Source organism: Pogona vitticeps, chromosome 1 (assembly GCF_051106095.1).
Source record: "Pogona vitticeps strain Pit_001003342236 chromosome 1, PviZW2.1, whole genome shotgun sequence".
NCBI classification, from domain to species: domain Eukaryota; kingdom Metazoa; phylum Chordata; class Lepidosauria; order Squamata; family Agamidae; genus Pogona; species Pogona vitticeps.
The window spans coordinates 340,035,388-340,059,361 of record NC_135783.1 but is presented as its reverse complement, the minus strand read 5'-3'; the positions used below and the strand labels follow the sequence as shown (position 1 = coordinate 340,059,361).

Here is a 23,974-nt window from a genome sequence, read left to right as displayed (position 1 = left end):
GGAGAAGTAGGAAGAAGAGCAGGGTTCTGAGGAGGGAAAGAGCAAATCCTAAAAGCTTCTGAGAAATGTTAGCCTCCGTAACAGGACATCAAGTGCCACAATGGTTAAAGAGATCTCCAAAGCTGCAATGCACACACTCATTCTGCACAAATGTTCTGCTCTTATTATTTCCCATACCAGGGAATTTGCTCCTCCAGAGGAGCCAAGTCAGGGTCTTCTGCTCTCAGGCAGGTCTTTCCTTTACTTTGTTCTCAGCCTCTTTTGTCTCCCTCGCAACTAAAATCTAGATCATCAATTTGGAGCCTCTGGGCAAAAAATCTATGCTCTTCTCTTGCTTTATGTTATTTCAGAAAGTGTCACATACAGCGCTGGTGCTACTTAAGGAACTGGAAACAACTTCAAAGGAGGTTGCAGTCATTATTGGCTGCCAAATGCCACAAAAACGAATCTGTAAGATAACACCATTTCTTTCTGAAAACCTTGCATACACAGCGACCGCATTGATACCCTTGGTATTCCCGGCTAGCTTGTTTACATTTTTTGCTGCAAATCAATAGACACAGAGAAGTCCTAACTGCATATCCTGACAGATCATCTGTGCTGGCTGAGATCTGTATAAATGTAGTAGTCAAAGGTCTGAAAATGTGAGCAGGGAGGGAGGAAGGCACTGTCAACTACAAAACTGTCAAAATAGTAACTCAACGCAGACAAGCCTACAAATCACAGCTCAGAGGAGGTTTTAGGCAGTCTCATTTCCATTACGCATTTCTCACTATTCTATAGCAAGTTTACATCAGCACATGATGATGAACCCTTCCGTTTTCTTGCCTTGCCTTTCTTTCTGTTTCCAGTTTGGCGGTAACCAGTTTGCCATGATGGCTGCGTTCAAGTAAGTTTAGAGCAAGTCTTGAACTAATCCTGGTTCAAAGGTAATGGTGGCTTGTCCCTTGGGACAAGTGGGGCTCTATCCCCTCTCAGGGTCAGGCAACCCCCAACCAAACCACTCCTGCCTGTTTCTTTACCAGAGCCTTTCTGTGTGTGCGCGCACACACGTGTCTATAGATGACTATGGATGACTATCTTTGTACCTAGTGTGTGTATGAGAAGAGAAGATGGCCATGTGTATGTGCTTGCATGCAGTTGTGTGCTGACTTCTGTCTCCTGTACCCACCATTGTTTTTTTGTACGTGTGTCTTCAACCCACTAGCTGCAATGGGCACTATCCAACACTGTTTGGAGAGCTAACTAGTTGGCAAGTGCCTAGCTAATGATGGCTAAGGGATTCATTCTAGGAGCTGGAGCCCTAAAATGTATATCAACCATGTAGGACAATTCTATTTTTCCCCTCCTTTAAAATCCTCAAGGAAAATCAACTCGACATATGAGGAAAAAATTCTGCTTCATACATTCCTTCTCATAGCTGATGGCAAACTTACACAAGAATAGAATTAAACTGTGAATAATGCACTCCCCTCCTCCCGAATCTCATACTTTTGTCAGCTTCACTTTGATCCTATGGTGACATTCTTACATCTACTATAATGTTATTAGCAGTTTGCCAGTTTTACCCCTTCCTTTAGATGAGATGAAGACCCTGGAACATATTGTAACCTCATCCCCCAAAACCCATTGGCTCCATCTCTTTTCTCTGTCATTGAATCTAGTTTTATTTTATGAAATTTCATAAATCACCAGCAAGAAAGCTAAAACCGTGAAAAAAAAATATTCTAAATTGAAAACAGATAATAAGAAATTATCTAACACCTCAACGTCAGGAAATTCACTCTTTCCTTTCCTCTGTAATAGTCTAACAATTTCCTAGACAATCAGGAATCTTGCAAGTCAAATGTGTTACGAGAATCCAAACCACTAGGCCATCACAACGACACCTTCACCTGCATCTGAGTCTGGCCTCTCAAGCTTTTGCAACTGTAGTTGCAACTCTGCTTACCATCTGTTGGATTCGGTGAAATGTTTTCCCATGGAAACTGAAAGCCTGTTCAAACAAGACTTTGTCTTCAACGGTCCATTCATCTGGGAAAGGGGTGAAGTTAGGTAGATCCGCCAGAGATTTCTCAATGTTATGTTTATGCCAAAAGAGCATCCCAAGGGCCTGGAGGAGGGAAGGTGGAAGAAAGGGCAACACGGATTAATGATAATTTAAAAATAGATCAACAGCCTAATCCTGTAGTAATCCTGATACTTCTCATGAAGGTAGGGCCCAACCTCGTTCAGCTCTATTTAATTGTGTTTGTTTGTTTGATGATTTTGTGATTGTATCATTTCGTTTTTGTTTTGCTCTTCCCACTGGCTTTTATCATACTGTAAACTGCCCAGAATAGTGCTGTGCACTAATGGGAGAGTATAGAAATGAAATGAAATGAAACAAACTTTATATCCCTAGGTCTAAACTGCAGCTCAACAACTAGATTTCAGGGCAAGGATAGACAACATCCTTAATCCAAGGTCCTTGCTGGGTTGTTGTTTTTTGCCGGGGAGGGGGGAAGGCTTTGTTTTGCTTTTGTTTCAGTTCTGTCCCTAAAAGCAAAGCATAGGTAAAGGTAAAGGTAAAGGTTCCCCTTGACATTTAGTCCAGTTGTGTCCCGATTCTAGGGGGCAGTGCTCATCTCCATCTCCAAGCCATAGAGCCAGTGTTTGTCTGAAAACAGTTTCTGTGGTCACGTGGCCAGCACGACTAGACACAGAACGCCGTTATCTTCCTACCGAGGTGGTACCTATTTATCGACTTGCATTTTTACATGCTTTCGAACTGCTAAGTTAGCAGGAGCCGGGGCAAGTGCCAGGAGTTCACTCCATCACATGGATTCAATCTTACGACTGCTGGTTTTCTGACCTTGCAGCACAGAGGCTTCTGAGGTTTAACCCACAGCACCACCTTGTCCCCCTATATCACCCCATAGCACCTAAAGCACTCTCTGTGCAGTTTACAATTTAATTATGCTGGCTACACATTGCAGCCCCACCCGCCAGCAAGCTGGGTATTCCATTCAACAACCTTTGAAGGCTGGAAGGCCAGGTTTTGTGCTCTACTGGTATAGAAAAGCATTCCAGCTTGGTATTTATATGGATAATCCTCTCTTGGGAGTATGCATGGGTAATATATGGCCTGAAGCCTCGTGGACTCTTTTTTTGCCTATTTTTGCAGTTCTGGCCACCAACATTTAGTGGGTAGAGTAGCAAAGTAGCAAATCATAGGACATGATTGTCCCATGACTAAGATATTTTAATGCACTGTATTTACTTCTTTTTTGCTGCTGCTGCTGCTGCGCAGTCTAAATTTGGCCGCTTTTAGCAGTGTTTCCCAAATGGGAATGGGGCTTCCAATGTGGTGTTGGGTGGGTGAGGGACGTGGTGATTGTCCCTCGCGACGGAATGAGCGCCCGTCGCTTGTCCCAGCTCCCGCCAACCTAGCGGTTCGAAAGCATGCAAATGCAAGTAGATAAATAGGGACCACCTCGGTGGGAAGGTAACAGCGTTCCGTGTCTAAGTCGCACTGGCCATGTGACCACGGAAGATTGTCTTTGGCCAAAATGCTGGCTCTATGGCTTGGAAACGGGGATGAGCACCGCCCCCTAGAGTCAAACATGACTGGACAAAAATTGTCAAGGGGAACCTTTACCTTTTACCTTTAACACAGCCTGATCCAAGTGAGTGGCAGAAATTTTAGTTCTCGTTAAAGTATTAAGAGCTTTAACTATTAAGGCTTTTGCAACATTCTACTTTAGACTAAAAAAATAACTTGGCTTTTATTTATAATAACATAAAATAATGTCGCAATAAAAATGAAAAAAAAATTCCTGCTACTAATTTTTGCTGCTACAAAACCCAAATTGAATATATACTATTTTTAATGCTTTGTTTGAAGCATATATATCCATCATAGACAGCTGATAAAGCAAGATTCCCTAAATACTGCAAACTCTAGATGGATAAGGCTCAAGCAAAGGCCAAATTTGTAAATATTTTTTCTAAGAAATGCCATTCAACTTCACCTTGTTGGTGTATATATATATATATATATATATATATATATATATATATATATATATATATATATATATATATATATATATATATATATATATATATATATATATATATATATATATATATATATATATATATATATATATATATATATATATATATATATATATATCTTTCTTAAATATATATAAGAAAGATGTCCCAAAGGAGGTCCACTTTGAAGTGAAGTCACCAGACTTTTCACAGGGGCAGTTAACTCCATCAGGGTTGATGGCAGGCCCTCAGTCAGATTAATGTTCTCCAAAAGGTCTTTATTCTTTCAAACAGCTCTTAACAACAGGTTTTAAAATGGTTTCAGGAGTGTGGTATGTTTTAAACTGTCTTATTTGTTTCAGTGTACCTCACTTTGGAGCTTATAAATAAATAGATGTAATAAATAAATAAATAAATGATATCTAAAAATCCTAATCCTTAAAGCTTTGATCTAGCACAATTGCATGTTCTGTAGCACAGAAAAGCTCCATTATCAGAGGAACTTAAGCAGAAGGAAATGTTGGGTTTGGTGTTTTTTTTGTTTTTTTAACATTTATGATGGACTCCAAGTTAACCAGTGGCTGGGAATTCTGAGAGCTTTAATTAACCTACTACAGTACTATAATAACAGTAAGGTGAAAGCCTCTGAAGTAAAAGTATTATCCTGAAGTATCTCAGAAGTGCCCATCAATTCTGCATTGTATATAGGTTTTACATCTGCCAGAGTAAACCTTTCACACAAACCATTCAAAACAAAAGTACTAAATCTGACACCGGGTTTTCCCTTACCACCACCCTTGTTTTGCTATGCAAAAGAAAAAAAAATCTCTTTCTGGATGGAAGGTTATCACTTCAGACTTCTTTGCCATTCCGTATCTTCAAACACGGGGGTGACCCTATGGGCTTTGATTCACTTTATTACACACCCACCGCTGAACCGCAAGGACTTTGCCTTCGTGGAATTCCCTTAAACAAGGTGAGAAGAAATCTTCCCAGTCTCCAAGGCCCGCCGGTAGAATGGCTTGTTTCAACTTCTGCGACATATTCTTTGCACCACCTTCAGTTCTTAAGTTCTTATTTCTCACATCAGTCTCAGTTTCGTATGACACACTTCTCCAACCAGAAATGAATGGCTGAGTACACAAAAATATGTAGACGTATTTGAAGCCTCTTTCCCTGCCATCCATACCTGTAATTACAAGTAGTCTTGTGGCACCTTAAAGACTAACAAGTTTCATTATGCCTAAGCTTTTCTTAGACTGTAGTTCACCTCCTCAGATGCAATACCAAATGGCCTACAGTTTATGAACTCTTTTGGCAGTTGAAATGTGTTTATTTTTAACACAAACAGCCACAAAATACGGTTTTAGGACCACAAGGGAGAACATTTTTGAAGCAGAGAGGTGTCTTTGTTCATTAGAAAGTGGGCTGAAGGCCACATATGAATGGGACCCCGGAGTCAAATCCAGATGCTCCTGACAACACTCTTTCAATCTGTCCTTCATCCCCTTTTTATCTCACACACGTATGTAAACACACACAAGCAAGCCTCCCATTGATCCACCTATCCAAATCTAATCTCTTAATCTTCTCACAGACAGAGAGACAGATCTATTGTCCACTTTCTCTGGTGTTCTGTTTCTCAGCACTTCCTTTAGTTTAAGAAAAATGCCTTCGTTTCAAACATATTTAATGTGCTACATCAAGGAGAAACAAAGGGGGAGAATGATGGGACTGCAGAGCAGGGCATTTACAGCCCAGTTCCCACACCACTCTAGACACGATGGGTCAGTGCATATACTTGGCTGGTAAATATTTCACAAAGGTGGAGATAACTCCTGGGGGAAGTTCCCTAGAGAAGGGCGGGGGGTGGGCCTGCATGCCGCTTGTACGTCTCTGACTTCCCTAAAGATATTTCTTAAAAGATGCATCAATGTAATCTCATCCTTATATTTTGAGATACAAAGAGGGGAAATGTTTACTTTTTTCCACACACACTCAAGCAGATCATGTCCTGTTCAAAAACTCTTCAATGGCAGGCATTAGAAAAGCTACAGAGAGATGCTTTTTTATGTCGAATGCTTAAAAGGCCACTCCATGTTTCCTTAGCGGTTCCAGCCTGCTAGAATCTGGAGCCATGCCTATCCAGGGAGTTGGGCCTGCTCACTTTGCAAACCAGATCTGGTTAAAGGAAAGGTCTGTTTGAAAACTTTGATACCAAAGTTGTGGTATCAAAACCACAGAGTGTTTCTTTGCCTTCTCCTGGGTCCCTGAACAATCTTACAGTTCTACAATAAATACAGCAGGGCACGTTCTTCTTGTTGGTTATTTGGAAGCAAACCTAATGCTTGTTTGTACAGAGAGACCTCTGGGGTTTCTGCTTTCATTTAGCTAACATTTGCTACTGGTGTATGGCTGTTACTGTCTATTTCGTTAGGGTCTCTCCCCCCCCCCAATTAGCCAATTGCTGTTTGGCCTCTGTATGTACATGTCTTACAGTGGGGTCTTGACTTGAGAACTTAATGCGTATTGGAAGGCAGTTCTCAAGTCAAAAAGTTCTCAAGTCAAATCTGCATTTCCCATAGGAATGCATTGAAAACCATTTGATCCGTATCTGCTCTTTTCCGTCCATAGAAACTAATGGAAAGCTGCTATTCTGCCTTCGACCACTGGAGTTGTTTCTTTTTTTCTTAGGTCAAGAAAGGTTCAGGGAAGGCAGGGAAAATACAGTCCAGGCAGTACAGTACCAGGCAGTCTGAAGACTGTCTCCCAATCCACTCTCTAAATGCTGGGAGGAGAGAGGAAGCAGACAGGCACCCTTTTCACTGGCCAACAGTTAACTGAAAGTTCACATTTTGCACTTTCCCTGCCACCCACGTGGGTTTTTTTCAGTTCTTAACTCAAATCTAAGTATGCAAGTCAAGTCAATATTTTCCTATGAGAGCAGTTCTTAAGTCAAAATGTTCTTAACTCAAGGTGTTCTTAAGTCAAGACCCCACTGTATTTCGACTTTAAGGTCACAAATCAGCTTAGCCTTACAGACCAAGCAGAAACACCAGGAAAATATCATAAAATGTCAAAAAGAAGTCACACTTACTAGGAAAAATTATCATGCTAAAAGCCACAATGAGAACCTGATGACATACACTGTCTCTCATAGGCATACCTACCTATCTCACAATAATTTATTTTAAATGAAAACATTAAATTAAGAAACAGGGACAATGGCAGTGGAGAGAAGAGAGAAAATGATATTGAATCCTTTAGTTACCTGTTCCATATTGTAGCCATGTTTCTCCTTTGCTATAGCAATGTATTCATCCACTGCAAGGAGAGGAACACAGAGAACAGCAAATTAGATCTTAGAACAGCAGCATCAAAGACAGTGAAGGCAACAGCCATGCTCTGATTATCAAAACTCAATTAAATGGGATGCAAATGCATTTTCTGTGCCTGAATGTAGCTACTTCTCTCCCCTTGGATACAAGTGGGGCAAAGACGGTTAATGCTTCCCAAACAAGCCATAACATCAGGTCAACATGAATCTTAGTTTATTTGGTAGCCATTGATTACAATTCCCAGTTTGGAGTTAAGAGTAATTTATAGTTGACCGCACCTTCCTGGCTTGCTTCGCTACTCAAACAAAATACTGCATGGTCCTGTAAACCAGTGGTCCCCAACCTTGGGCCTCCAGATGTTCTTGGACTTCAACTCCCAGAAATCCTGGCCAGCAGAGGTGGTGGTAAAGGTTTCTGGGAGTTGTAGTCCAAGAACATCTGGAGGCCCAAGGTTGAGGACCACTGCTGTAAACGATAGATTCCTCTTACCTCCAGACTGGAAACTGTGGCTGATGGCTTGTCCACATCTAGGCTTATTAAGCAGAGATTTGATTGTCCAACTGAATATAAACCCATATAGAAGTTATTAAAAGAACTACAGGCATACCTCGGTTTACGAATTTAATGCGTTCTCCAGGGTGTTACATAATGTGAAAAATTCGTAAACCGAAACGCGGTTTGCCATAGGAACAGGGACGGCGCTATAAACCTCCAGGCACAATGCATGCTGAGGAAACTTACTTCGCGCTATCGTAAACCGAGGCTTTATTTTCAATGGATTTTCCTTCGTAAACTGAAAATTACGTTAACCAAGGTGTTCATAAACCGAGTTATAACGGTATTATTATATTATTCTGGTCCAGTAATCTGATGAAGTTGGTACTGGAAGAAAATATACTATGGCTGAAATCCTGTGGCTTAGTGTAGTATGTACATTGCACTAGAGTAGACTCAGAAGCAAATGACTAGGCTAAAGTAAAGTAAAGCAGAAGGAGGATTGGTGCTACACAAGGCCATTTCAGGTTAAAAAAAAAAAGCTTCATGGGTGTTCCAAGGGAGACAAAATAATCACAAACAGCTCAGTCCAAAGTGGTGACTTTTATTTTATTTTATTTTATTTTATTTTATTTTATTTTATTTTATTTGTACCCCGCCCATCTGGTCTAAAAGACCACTCTAGGTGGCTTCCAATATAGTAAAAACAGTGAAATAATATAAAAAACACACACAATTACATAAATCATATTGTAATAAACAGAATACAACAATAGAATAGAAAATACATAAGGAGAGAATAAAGAAAAGTCAGATATTAACTGGAGGGAAGGCCTGAATGTATAGCCATGTTTTTAATTGACTTTTAAAATTTTACCCACTTACATGTCTCCAACACAGAGATATATTCACCATCAAGACATTCAAGGTGGCTTACAGATGTTTTAACAATGATGAACCAGTGTGAGAGTGACAAAGAAGGAAGGACAGATGAAACAGGGTGTGATGTAGCTTCCTACCTGGGAATTTCAAAATGTCACTTTTTAGACCACCACTCTCAAAACTTTTCAGACCACCACTCCCAACAACACAGGCACTAGTCGTACTGGCTAGAGGTTTCGGAGAATTATACAGTGGTGCCTCGCAAGACGAATTTAATTCGTTCCACGGTTAATGCTGTCTTGCGAAAAATTTGTCTTACGAAACGCGTTTTCCCATAGGAATGCATTTAAATCTAATTAATGCGTTCCTATGGGCAAAAAAAATGCCAGAACAAAGTCAAATTTGGTTTACAAAGGGTTTATTAAGTGCTCCTCAAAGCCATACATATTGTGCAGATGATTAAAAAAAATTCAGTCAAAAAACTTTAACTTTTTAAACATCATAGAAAAACATTTAAAAATCAGCAAACATGAGGCAGGAACAAAAAACAGAAAACATTCTTCTTGCGAAGCATGGCCATAGGAACATTTGTCTTGCGAGTCATCAAACCGGTTGCCAAAACCATTTGTCTTGCGAGTTTTTTGTCCTGCGAGGCATTTGTCTTGCGAGACACCACTGTACTCCAAAAATCAACTTATTGAAAAGCCTCCAGAATCTGCTCCAAAAGGCCCTTAATATGTATTAGCTGACCTCCAACTTTCACTACCCACACTTTTCTCAGGTAGAGTAATTCTATCATTAACCAACTTTTAACATAAAAGCTTAAAAACCCATCATTTCAGAATTATTCCTACCCACCCACCCACCAAGCACTGGAGATGTATTTTTAAAAGGAGCAGAGATGTAAGCTCTCTCTTACAAATTAGCCTCTTAGTGTCCCGGTGTCAGTAGCAATTAAAGGCAGCATTGTGAAAGGGCCATTAAGATCTGCCTTGAAGTTGTCGATGTAATTCCAGGGATAGCGGTAACTTTGAAAGGAATACGAATGACCCAACATTTTGCAGCATCCCATTTCTGGACTACAGCAATTTGAATGTGGCCCTGACTGTGCTGGAGATGTCAATGATTTGGAAAGGGGACAATACAGAAACAGAAAAAATCAGGGTGAAGGAATAAAAACAGTCTGAAATATGTTCCTTTGACATGTGGCATTAGAGGAGGGCATTAGAAGAGAAGATGACTTAAATAGGACTATCACACTTTCATATCATGAAAGGACAAGACTCACTAGAAAAGACGAGAGTTTTAGGAAAAGTTGAAGGCAGTAGGAAGAAAGGAAGATCTATCATGAGATGGATTGACTCAATAAAAGAAGTCATGTTTCTTTGTCTATAAGAACTGAGTGTAAGGCTGCAAGGACAGTGTGTTTTGGACTTCATTAATTCATAGGACCGCTTTACGTCAGAAGCAACTTTGATAGTATCTAAAAAGAGCATAAAGGACAATAAAGAAAGCTGACCGCCGAATAACTGATGCCTTTGAATTGTGGTGCTGGAGGAGGCTCTTGAGAGTCCCCTGGACTGCAAGGAGAACAAACCCATCAATTCTAAAGGAAATCAACCCTGAGTGCTCCCTGGAAGGACAGATCCTGAAGCCGAGGCTCCAATACTTTGGCCATCCCATGAGAAGAGAAGACTCCCTGGAAAAGACCTTGATGTTGGGAAAGTGTGAAGGCAAGAGAAGAAGGGGACGACAGAGGATGAGATGGTTGGAGAGTGTCATCGAAGCGACCAACATGAATTTAACCCAACTCCGGGAGGCAGTGGAAGACAGGAGGGCCTGACGTGCTCTGGTCCATGGGGTCACGAAGAGTCAGACACGACTAAATAACTAAACGACAACAAAAAAGAACATAACAATAGAAGGCCTTTGAGCGACAACAAGTCAAGCCTCATTCTCTCCAAAAAATGCCTACACTGCCTAAGCGAGACTAAATACCACACCATGGCTGCAAGTTTAAATTGAAAATGTGAATAAAATATCTACATAGCAATGAAACATCTTTCCAAAACCAAAACGCAACATAACCTCAGGAGGGAAGAGGGGGCCATGATCTATTGTTTCATTAACTGGAGAAATTATTGATGGTGTGTGAGACCGTTTTGTTCAACCTGCTTGGCATTCCACAAGCAAACTTCGTCCATCTAGCAGCTATCTCCGCGCTTGTTGCTGCTTGAGGTTTCATGAATAAAATGAGTCCCTCTTGCTCTTGAATAACCTTTTTCCTTTGAAACAGAAGGGGAGACAAGAGGTAGAGGAGGCATATTCTGCTCACCATGGAGAGAGTGTTTAACATATCTGATGATTAATGCACACAGGAGTATTTGGGCTGTTCATTTCTTCTCATAAGCTGATGTTGGTTTATATTAATGATTGATTGATTGATTTGATTTGATTTATATACCACTCCTTTAAGGCAAGGCACTATTTTGGGTGGTTTATAATAATAAATCAAAATGTATACAAGTAAACTATAAATAATAAGATTAAAACATTCACACGACAAAAACAAATGATGCCAAAGACAAATTCTGTATGTGACAGCAGGATAGGAGGTGTAACATCGAACAGAGTCAGTGTTGAAAGCCTCCCTGAAAAGCAGCATTTTAAGTTGCCTTCTAAACGTTAACAGGGAGGGGGCCGGCCATAGCTCCACCAGGAACTGGTTCCACAATGTCGGTGCCACTGTGAAGAAGGCCTGATCTCTTGTGGGAGGAGCACAGCCTGGGAGAATCTGGTGGGTCGGGCAGACAACATTGGAGAGAGACGCTCCAACAAGTAGCAGGGTTCCAAACTGTCGAGGGCTTTATACATAAACATCAAAACCTTTAACCTGATTCAGGACACAACGGGTAACCAGTGGAGGCAAGCCAGAACTGGCGAGATATGATAGAAAGTGATCATACCAGCCACCAGTCTGGCTGCCGCATCCTGGACCTGCTGTAATCCCCAGGTCAGCCTCAAGGGAAGCCCCACATAGACCGCATTATAGTAGTTGATCCAAGAAATGACTACTGCATGCACTAAAGTCTTGAGTGAACCCTCGTCCAGATAGGAGTGGAGTTGGGCGATAAGCTTCAGCTGGATGAAAGCAGATCTGGACATGCCTGCAATCTGGGAGTCCCAAGAACAAACTCGGTCCAGAAGAACACCAAGTTACGAATTTGGTCCTGATATGCCTTGATGGAATATGATGCAGCCGACACTCGTGTATATATACATAACCAGGTGGAATTTTGGGTTTGGGGCGACCATGGAAGAAACCTTGCTCTTTCCTGCCACTGACAGTTCTCCTGGGAGACTCTTTTTGCCTCCCTGTGGAAGTCATCCTATAGATTGCCTTTGTGGATGGATCATCATTCACCTTGTCTTGTTCTTTAGATAAGGCTTTCCGAATTTTGTGTCTTCCAAATATGTTGAACCTCAATTCCTACTGGCCCTAGTTTGTGGGATGTGTAGACTAACTACGTATCTGGTGGTTGATTGGAGCCCCCTGAATTCCTAATATGGCATAATAACTATTGTGCTGGCTCCATCTGCCCATCATCATTAGTCCATCAGAAGTAGGATGCAATCTCAGGATTTGGTCCTAGGCCACGTGTCTTTCAACATCTGTGTAAATTACTTGAGTGAAGAAGTACAGGAGTGCTCATCAAATCTGACACCAAAATTAATACCTCAGGGAATCCGAGATTCAAGTCAACCATAACAAATTGCAGAACTCGGCCAAAGAAGCCAAAATGATTCTCAGTGGGGACCAGTGTAAAATGTTAAATTTAAGCAAAAACACACATAAAAGTACTTTAGGGGCAGGCTCCCAAATCAAAAGTTGAGCAGATACTATGGACTGAGTTACATGTGTAAAGAGTGGCTATTTCCTGCAGAACTTGGAAATGTTACCTTTTTGTAATTTAATGCCCCACATTTTGTGCTTTCCTCAGGATTCTGTGAATTGTAGTTATCCCTCCCACAGCTCTCCCCTCAAAATACCTCTTCCACAATCAAGCCATTCTTTTATACATTTTAATTTCTTAAGAGCACACAGACACACCCATCACACTCTATGGATGGTGGCAGGCATGTGTGCCTCAATATACAGATTTTTTCACAATTTTTTCATTGGCTTCGCAAAATGGCTTCCCTGGGGGCAATCTTCGCAAAACGGGTGTTTTCGGGCCCGTTTTTCGCAAGACAGTGATTAAAAATAGCTGACTGGTGCTTCACAAAGTGGCTTCCCTATGGGTGATTTTCACTGGACAACAACGATTTTTCCCCATTAAACGGGTTTCAATGCATTCCAATGGGGAAACACAAGACAATGTTTTCACAAGACAGCGATTTCAATGGCACGAATTAACATCGTCCTGCGGGGCACCACTGTAATGATGATACTTTCCAAACATCTTTTCCTTATACTACTAACCAGGCCATTCCCATGCTGGGTTCTTCAGACATTATTCATTTATTTAAGATATTTTTATCCTGCCTTTCTCCTTAAAAATGAACCAAGGTGGCTTAAATCATTAAAATACAGTATTTAATGTTACAAATGGTGAGTATACAAACACAAAAGGCTCAAATTCCATATGAAAAAAACATAAGCAATACTAAAACACTTTCAAACCAGAAAGGTACAACAATCCATTTAAATCCCCAGTCAGGCATCCGGACACTGAGGGAAAGCCTGCCTAAAGAGAAAATTCTTTCTTTGCTTGCGGAAGGAGAGCAAAGATGGGGCCAGCCTGGCCTCCTGTGGGAGGGAGTTCCACAGTCTGGGAGCAGCCACAGAGAAGGCCCCTCTCCCATGTCCAAACAAAATGCACCTGTGAAGTTGGCAGGACTGAGAGAAAGGCCTCTCCTGAAAATCTTATTACTCAAGCAGGTTCATAAAAGGAGATACGGTCCTTGAGGATAACTTGGGCCCAAGCCATTTAGGGCCCTATAGGTTAGAACCAACACTTTGAATTCAGCTCAGAAACAGATCATCATCCAATGGAGCTGCTGTAACCTAATCACAAGTCTCTGCAAATTATGCTGGAATAAAAATGCAACAGGATTTTGGCCGTTAGTATGCCACAACAACACAGCATATTACCTGTTCACAGTTCCAGGCAGTCTGTTCCCTTTCTCCCTGCTATCACCAATTTTATGTTCTGCATGGCTACCAAATGATTTAGTACTCATCGGGCTCTCTGGAAGGGTTCCTCCCCCTTACTTCTTTCCTTTTCCATCCTACAGTTTATTTCGTATTTTTTCTGCAACCTTCAGGGTTCTCTCTACTAGGCAGCACAACAATAGTCCAAAGGCTATCTTATTTTTCTTTTCATAGTCAGATCACTTTATGTTGAGTTTAGTGACTGCTGTCCTATATACAGGTAGGGTAGCTTGTAGCTTGGCCCATTCTCAAGAGGCTGGTGAATTCCAATAAATTCCAGGGGTTCCTAGGAGGTTTCTTGATGGATGTGGCTGGTGCATCTATTCAGCCCTTAGTCAATCAGGGAAGACCTTTCCTGTTCAGCAGAGGAGGGCTGAAGCCAGGACACTTCACACACAAATACAACCAAACACTAGGAACAGCCTAGGGATGTGGTAGCGCTGCGGGCTAAACCGCAGAAGCCTCTGTGCTGCAGGATCAGAAGACCAGCAGTTGTAAGATCGAATTCACACAACAGAGTGAGCTTCCATCGCTTTGTTCCAGCTCCTTGCCAACCTAGCACTTTGAAAGGATGCAAATGCGAGTAGATAAATAGGTACACCTCGGTGGGAAGGTAAAACGGTGTTCCCTAGTCAGGCTGGCCACGTGGCAATGGAAACTGTCTTTGGACAAGCGCTGGCTCTACGGCTTGAAAACGGTATGAGAACCGTCTCCTAGAGTTGGACACAACTGGACTAAAAATGTCAAGGGAAACCTTTACCTAGGAACAGCCTACTGCTGAGTTGACTCTGTGGCAATGAAGCCTCACTGTGACCATGTTACATAGAATTCACTGGAACGTTGCTAATTGGTTTGAGGCTCTTTAAAACCTAGCCCTCATGGAAAGGGAGGCAAGCCCTTGCTGACTACAACATGTTTACAGTGGTGCCTCGCTATACAGTTACCCCGTATGACAGTTTTTTCGCTAGACATTGACTTTTTGCGATCGCTATAGTGATTTGCAAAACAGTGATTCCTATGGGAGAATTTCACTGGACAGTGTTTGGTCCCTGCTTTGCAAACCGATTTTCACTAGACGACGATTTTGAGAGCTCCCTCCGCGTTTGCAAAACAGGTGTTTTCGGCACCTAAGCGTAGCAAGACAGCGATTTAAACAGCTGATCGGTGGTTTGCAAAGCGGCTTTCCTATGACGATTCTTCCCCATTGGAACGCATTAAACAGGTTTCAATGCATTCCAATGGGGAAATGCTTTTTGCTAGACAATGATTTCGCTAAACAGAGATTTCAGTGGAACAGATTATCATCGTCTAGTGAGGCACTACTGTATATGTTACTCTGATGGCAGCTTATAACTCAGACTGCAGTTAGTCCATATCAGCCCATGGAAGTGGCCAGAAAATTGCTGAGGCTTATACTGTGAGGATGTCTATGGATGTGGATGATGACTGGAGTTAGATCTGTTTGGTCAGGTCGCACTCAAACTTCTTGGCTGATCTGGCAAGGAGATGGCTAAACCTCATTTTAAGAGAGGAAGTGATCCTTAATCTTCTTTATAAAGGACTGTAGTCAAGGTTTCCCCTAAGGTATGTGGCTAAGAGAGTGAGCATGACTCCGACCCTTTGCACAGTGTTCCTCCTCCTCCTCTGCATACCCACAGCTATTGTTTCCAGCCCCTTTGGTTCCGGTCACTACGGACCCCCACGCAAGGGGGGGGGAAGAGTCTCGTGCAGGAGGGGTGAAGTTCTGTGCAGCGGAGCTGATCATTAAGAGAGAACGTTGACTGTAATGTAACCTCTTCCTAAATAAATCTACCAAGGGTCCAGAAGATCTAAATATCTGTACACCACGAGCGAATGTTCCTATCTTCAGCAAGATCTCAAGCTTGTGGTGTTTGAGCACATCTTGTCTCTCTTGGGTGAGACTAATTTTCCAAGTCCATTTCAGATGGGACTTGGTCTGTCCAGGTCTGGGAACTGAAATAGCTTTGGCTGCCCTGTGGGATTTCCTCCCTTAGAGAAAATATAGGAGACGGTGATCTTACTGATTTTCCTTGGCCCACTAACAGCCCTCATTGACCAGTGATGATTGCACCCTTCTCGTGGCACTTCGTTGTGGTCACTTCCTGTCTTACTACTCCCAGATGTTGCTGCTACTCATTCCACATAAGTTTCACTTCAGCGTCATGCAAAGTCCTGTCACCATTTACCTTGGCAGGTGGCGAGCATTCAGGAGAAATTTAGACAACCACCTGGAAGATATCCTGTGATCTGGATTCCTGCACTGAGCAGAGGGTTGGACTTGATGGCCTTATTGGCCCCTTCCGACCCCATTATTCTATGGTATCTCACAACCTGTTTAACACAGGCATGCTATGACTGAGCAAAGTCTTTTGAAGATTTAGAGTGGATAGTGATGGGGACGCCAGACCGCTCTGTTTTTCCTTCTCTCTCAAACTCACTCTGACTCTGTAGGATACTGGGTGGGTTTTCAAAATGGCTGACAAAGGCCAACAAACAAGTGCTCAATCCAGACAAGGTAGAGGCCCTTCCAGTAGATTGTTCCTCAGTCTGGTTAGACAATTCAACCAGTGCAGAAGAGGGTTGTTCTCCCCACCTCCCTGAAAAATCAAAGATGCCATCTGAGGATGTGCCACGCTCCATCTCCACTCTTAGTGGCCCAAGAGGTCTCAGTGGCACAGAATATCTTTTACCAGCTTTGGACCATGTGTTAGCTACCAGTCTATCTTAAACTGAGTTAAATTACTCCAATGATTTATATGCTAATGTCCCATTTGGATGTTACCTGATGCAACCTTTAAGGACAACTAAGAAATCTCAGCTCCTGCAAAACAAAATTGCAGTAATGTTTATAATTAACATTATGTCTTCACTGTGCTGTTATTTTCTTACCCCACTGGCTTCCAGTTCATTTCCTGGACTGGTTTAAAACACTAATTTTACTCATGCCATACAGTCTTCTCCTCTGGGGGTCTTTTCCATGGTTCCTCTTGAGCGGAAGCAGCCAGGGTAGCAACAGCACGCAGCCGAAATTTTCAGTCAAACATTTGGATGTTACCCAAACTCTTGAATGCTCTTCCTATGAAAGCTTGGTTGGTGCCAACACTATGTTCTTCTCTTTTTTTGACATTAGGCTATGCCTTTCTCCTCCTCCTGGGCTTTATAAGATCCATTTTTTCCCTTGTGGTCTGCTTTTAGCTCTTAGGATCCATGCTGAATTTTACTGTGCTGAAATTAATTAATTTATTTCATGGTTTTAGCTCTTAGGATCCATGCTGAATTTTGCTGTGCTGTGCTCTTATGGGCTTTTATGTGATTGCTAGACATTAAATGATCTATTGTGGGTGTTTTTTTTAACTGTACTGTTACAATACTTCTAACATGACTATATATAATACCTGGAAAAACAACTAACATCATGACATGCCGTTATACATCTTATACGTACATCAAATGAAAACAAATAATTTCCTAACCTTCTAATTACCGGGCAACTCAATGCCAACAACATTCATCATTTTCATCAAGACTGAGGAAACCGTCTCTCTCCAGAGTCTCCCCCTCCCCTTTCCCAGCTGCAGGTCTCCAAATCTTCCTTCCCAGCCGTTCTGTCAGCCAGGCTTGCTGCGGTTTCTGTACAGAAGGACCAAGAGACCACTCCCCACATTATACTGTTAAGACAAAAGGGTCCATAAACAACTAAGAACAGAGAAAGAACAAGAAATCCTAAAGTAAAAGCCACCCGGGCAGCCTTAATTCACTGTTACGTGACAAGGTGCCGCAAGGATGCTCTGAACACCTTGTCTCTTACGTGCCAAAATGCACCGAGAAAGAACAGGGTGACTTGAGGACACAGCAGCAGTTCTGACAGCATCTCCGTATTTAGTATGCGCGCTGCAGGTTCTAGTACTGATGACACAACGAGAGACTTAAAACAGAAGATATCTCATTTTTTTTGTTCCTTCCACCTTCCCAAAAATCCATTATCTTGCAGAAAGACCAGGAGCCGATTGCTTGCATACAAATCTGAAACCATCGTCAAGATCCAGAACAGGACGACAGCCTAAAACAAATACCGAGAGCAGCATTCACCTTTGCTGTAGTGATTGCAGTAGCCCCAGCCGGCTGGGTTCTGAACCCATTTGTAAAGCAATGCTGCCACCTTGTGGCCACCATGCACACCTCATGCTTGAAAAGTCGCAGTGAGGATGGAGGCCAAAACTATATACAGGAGTACAAGATTTGGGGTTTGGGATTACTGTTGTTGTCCAGAAACACAAATTTGCACACCATTAGCCAAAACCAAGTCAGTTAGAAAGTTTTAATTCACACCGCTAGCCCATAATTTCTGGTGCAAAAGACAAGAGTTCCAAATATCCCAGCTCCCAGTCAATCTGCATAGCACCCGAAGCTAACCAGTTATTTGGGTACACGAAGAGCAAACACACATAGGAGAAAATCCACAGCCACCTCTCTCTGCTTCTTGTCAGTGAAGATACAATAATAAACAACAGTGTTATCTTTTTTTGTGACATCCAAAATCCATTACCTAAGCCAGCCACCTCCTTCTGCCTACTGTCAGAACAAACCTGGCAAATCCAGGCTGCACAAAATTTGAGTTGTCAAACCAACAACCCTATCTGTGGCTTGTTGACTTCTGGACAACTTGTTGGCTTATGATGCCTCCACTGGGTAGGAAAGATAAGAGGCTTTCTTTAGCCTCTGACTCTTTGGACTGAATTTGGCTCTAATGGGTAACTGCAATCTAATGATGTGATTTTACACACAATTAATTAATTACAGTGGACCCTCGACTTACAGACGGCTCGACTTACAGACTTTTCGAGTTACAGACTTCTCTGGCTGCAAAATTTAGATTCGACTTGCAGCCGGAGAATCGACTTACAGACCAGAAAAAACCCAAAATGGAACAAAAATAGAATAAAAACCGCTGGTTATGGGATTAATCGGTTTTCAATGCATTGTAGGTCAATGGAGATTCGACCTACAGACTTTTCGACTTGCAGCCGCCATTCCAATACGGATTAATTCCTTAAGCAGAGGGTCCACTGTAATGTGATTGCAATTTCACAATCTGTTGGTTGATTCTTAGTGGTTTATGAAATGATTGGGGTAGACAGGATACCAACTTTCTTCTTAAAAAACCAAAAGCTGGCAAGGTATGGCCCTGAGGCGGTGGGTTGCCCCCAACTCTTCTTGCAAAAGAAAGAAAATTGCCAGTCCAGAAAGCTTCCATTAGCAGTGATTCATCTTTAAATTAGGTTGCATGGGTGTCACTCAGCATTAAACACCCCATAAAACTTATTTTCTAAAACTGGAAGTGGACCTCTAGCGATGTCTGCTTTCCTTTGTTAGCAGTTTGGGAGATGCCCAGAAGGGTCTTAGGTCAAAACCTGGTTCCAGGATCCACAGATGGTGCCTGCTCTTATCCAACCAATCTATCTTGGGAGGCTAAGATTCTACTCCATCTTGTTTACATAGCATTCCTTAGTTCCACTAATAAGAAAGGAAACAGAGGAGATGAAAAGACTTTTTTTGTTTTGTTTTTAAAAAGCATTATCCTTTAAATGATGGAAGTAGGTTTTTTAGATAACAAAGGTTCAACAAAAGAAAGATCAATTTGTGGGTTGATATTTTCCTAGTCAGCTCTACTTCTTTTTCTCTTTTGGTAGAAGGAAGGTGGTAACTCAGCTAATGCAGCCTCCACTTTAATGAGATCAGTGAATTGTTCCCACCCATCCGGTTCCTACTGAAAAAAAAGTCCCTCAAGGAACTATGCGGTAAATGAAAACAGGTAGTACTTTAGATAACTATCAGGACTTGGAAAAATTCCTTTTAAAAATACCTATAATACCTTCTCCAGAATTCCCTACCAGCAGTGGGTGTGCCAGCTGAGGAATTTTAGAGAATTGTCTGCTAAAAAAATAACTTTTCAAAGTTCAGGGAGATAACACACTCAGATGACGTAATAGAGGTAGGTCTGTTAACAGCCCAGTTCAACCTGGACAAAGACTTGGAAAGTGAAAGGAAAGAGCCTTTCAAAGTAAAAATGTCAAATGAGGTTATTTTTGGTGTATTCTGTCCAAAATCTTTCAGCCACTGGGTTCTCTCTCTCTCTCTCTCTCTCTCTCTCTCTCTCTCTCTCTCTCTCTCACACACACACACACACACACACACACACTCACACTCACACACACACACACACACAGAGTGGGTAGGGATAAAGCTTTTCCTTTTCTTCTCATCATAGCATAAAAAGGTACAAACAATCGTGATAAACGTATTCAATGTATTGCAAGACGACGACTATTTTCTCCATTGGAATGCATTAAATGGATTTCAATGCATTCCAATCGGGAACCACATGTTTTCGCTAAACAGCGATTTTCGCGGGACGAATTAACATTGTCTTGCGAGGCACCACTGTACAAAGAGTTTAAAAAGACAAAAACGTGGTGGCACTTTAAAGACTCAAATGTGAGCTTTCATGGACAAGGCCTCTTCATCAGATATAAGAGGAGATATAACATGGGAAATATTTATACATGGCACTGAAGTTATGGTTGCTGGGTAACGAAGTCAGTGGGTGTTAAACATTTTGATGATAAGGTATTTGATATACAGGTCTAGTAGAAGCTAGTGCTGTAAGGACCTTGAGGGAAAATTCCTTTTAAAAATAGATTAACCATGATAAAATAACAATGGTAAAGTGGCAAGTAACAATGATGTCAATCAGATGGGCTGTTTACAGTTGTTGATGAACCTTTTCCCCTTACAAGCTGTTCTTTATAATCAGTTGTAAAGTATGTGAATTACCACAGACAATGGATGAGAACAGAGTAGAATCTGTTTTACCTTATAAATTTCTAAGATAAATTGGTTAAGGGGGAGGAGGAAAATATCAGGGAGATGCAGTACAGAACAATATTTGTAATGTTTTATCTTTTTAAAAACTCTTTATTTTTATTTGTTTTCACCTATAATGCTTGCACAGACTAACACAGCTACCCCTTCTACAACTATGACTATTTTCAGATAATTGTGCTAAAAGATACTTACTGGCTACCGCCATGCTGTGCTATCCTTTATTCTCCAGGTGTCATCTGACTTCTTGTATTACACAATTATCAGATTTGTTTAAGTATTTGTGATCCCTTTCAATTTTCTTCTAGCTGCCCTTTTATTTAAATTTTTATCTGCTTTTATGGTGTATCATCATGTCATAAGCTGGATAGAGGGATAGCTGGGTAGACATGAGGATAAAGGTAAAATAAGGCGAGATATGTAAGCATAAGCAAATGTATAATTAAACATTTATATATTATTGCGTATTGAACATGGCTGATTTGAAGCCAGCATCCCTTGGGGACATCATGAGAAAAGGGGACTCACTCAAAAAGATAACGCTGGGAAAAATGGAAAGCAGCAAAAAAAAGACCAAATATAAGATGGATAGAGATACTCTAAAGGAAGCCAGTCTTGAACCGATGTCCACCAACAGACTTTCTTCAAGGTCACTAATTCATAGGGAGGGTATAAGCAGGAAACAACTTAACAGCACATAAAAACAACAACAAAAGCACAAATCCCTTGTTATGCAGGACTGCCTACGCAGCAGTCTAGACATAGGTATATAGGAAGATGCATAAAAACTGCATGCCAGGAGAAATGCAATCTTGCAATCTTGCAATCACTGGCGCAAGTGATGTAGCCATTTTGCTGAAGCTTTCCAGGTCTGAGCAGAACCTGTGCCTGCACAATAGATCATTTTTGTGTCCAACATATTTTGCATTAAATCCTGCAATTTCGGAAACGTATTTCTGAAACTTTAAGCACACGGCATGTTGTGTTTGTTAATCACCTGCCCAGTTGCACATTTGACACACAACTGTGACCTTGTCAGCTGGCAGCACTGAGCAGTGGCGACATCCACGATTTCACTTCCGTGCACAGAAAAATAATGACGATAGGATTTCGGCCTAGGAGAAACATTTGCCTGGAATGAGCAGTTCAACGGGGGTAAAGCCTGCTCAGGGAGACAGTGGGCTCACCTCTGAAGTGGTTGGCCCATTTGCCAGCAACACTCTGGTTCAGAAACAGGCAAGACAGAGCCTAGAAGCAGGCATGGGAAAAACTATGAAGCCTGTGTGTTTGGTAGGCACTGAGCAATATATGATCCATGTTGACTTTTGCAGTCCCTGCACAGGCCATCGTGGGGAAATCAGGGCTGTCTAGGGTAACGTGAAGGACCACAGAATCATAGAAAAGTGAAGTTGGAAGGGGCCTACAAGGCCATCAAGTCCAACCCCCAGTTCAGTGCAGAAATACAATCAAAGCATATCTGCCGGGTGATTATCTAAGTCCAAGGTCTTAAGATCTTGAGGAAAGACTTTCCTTCTGTCCCATACTTGCCTGCTAACAGGCATACCTGGTGAGGACAACAAGAAGGGCCTTCTTGTTGACTGCTACTAGGCTCTGGAATCCCAAAGTTCCCATCCCACCCAGAGGTAAGGCAGATCTCTGCGCATTCACCACAAAGGTCTGTAAAGGCACTCATAACTGCATGTAGCTATGAACATGCTTAGAATGTGCAGCCAGCTGAATACACTTGAAAAACGGGGGTGCGATTTTTGTTTGCTTGCTTCCTTTTTGAATGAGAGATGGCTGCTGGACTTGGCCCAGACAATTCAGGAGCTTCATCTCTCCCAAAACAGTCTTCTCATGCATTTGATAAAATTTTACACCTGCAGCATAAATGACAAAAAAACAAACAAAAAAACACCACCGAACCCCAGTTTCTCGGTTCCGTCAAAGGAAGAGCAGGCTCATCAGGGCTAAGTTTTGTGGCACTGCAAAGCATTAGGGATACTGTAGTCTTCCTGCCTGTTACGCTCTGTGCAGGTGTAAAAAAAGCAAAGCGTGCTGCTTATATACCGCCTCATAGCGCTTCAAGCACTCTCTGGGCGGTTTACAAGTTAAGTATGCAGGGTACACATTGCCCCCCCCCCAGCAAGCTGGGTACTCATTTTACCGACCTCGGAAGGATAGAAGGCTAAGTCAACCTTGAGCCGGCTACCTGGGATTGAACCCCAGGTCGTGAGCACAGTTTTGGCTGCAGTACAGCAGTTTAACCACTGCGCCACGAGGCATACATCTCAGGAAACTACTACAATACCCCTAATGCTTTGCATTGCCACAGAGCTTTCGGAGCAGCCAGCGAGTGAACGTGCTGCTAGGAGGCGACTGTGATGACTAAATGTGCCATCCTGTATCCATCCCATGGCTTCTTTAAAAACCTAACAATTTACAGTAATTAACAAATTAAAAGAACAGCACAAGAAATCATGTCTTGCCCCCTACAATTTTGACAAGAAATTAATTTTACTTATTTCCTACTGTCAACATTAATAAATTAATCTGCAAACCTACGATTAGCCTCTGAGTATAGTCTATGTTTTCTCTTGATAGCTAACTCTGGCTTTTCAGGGAAAGGCAAACCAGTTCCTGCATCGTGATAAACAACATGCAGAAAGTGGTTGATTCCATTGCTTCTAGCTGCGCTAAGAGCAGTTGGGCTTAAGATACTAGTACGCCTTGCTCACAATAAACCTGACTGGTTGGTTGGTGGTTGATTGGTCATTCTGGCTTATTTTGAGATGAGAATACAGCCAGTATGTCAGCGGTGTCAAAGAAAACTGCTGGCAAAAAAGCATTCATAGTCTCCAGCTACAAAGGTCCATGTTCAGAACCATTACTGAAAGACGGAAGAGATGCTGAATGCTCCGCTTAGCAGCATCTCTCCAAGGTGGAGATAGATGGACTTTCCGCCTGTCTCAGGACCTCACAGGTTCCAGTCTGTCTCTTCTATTATTCAGGCTTTTTAAAATAGGAACACAAAAAGCCATAAACCATGTTCACGTTCATCCATGACTATTGCGTTCTGCTAGGTTCTTCAATAAAAATT

At 41.8% G+C, this 23,974-nt stretch overlaps 1 protein-coding gene across 5 annotated transcripts in view; it reads right to left on the bottom strand.

The window, feature by feature from the left end:
• The window catches only part of RCOR1 (REST corepressor 1), a 192,008-nt gene that overhangs the window by 55,578 nt on the left and 112,456 nt on the right, over positions 1–23,974 (bottom strand). For all 5 annotated transcript variants that reach the window (XM_078383798.1, XM_078383797.1, XM_020793631.3 and 2 more), the window contains 2 exons: positions 7,313–7,365; positions 1,952–2,113 (listed from right to left, as the gene is read on the bottom strand). In XM_078383798.1, the coding sequence (XP_078239924.1) occupies positions 1,952–2,113; positions 7,313–7,365 (215 nt within the window). The remainder of the gene's footprint in view (positions 1–1,951; positions 2,114–7,312; positions 7,366–23,974) is intronic.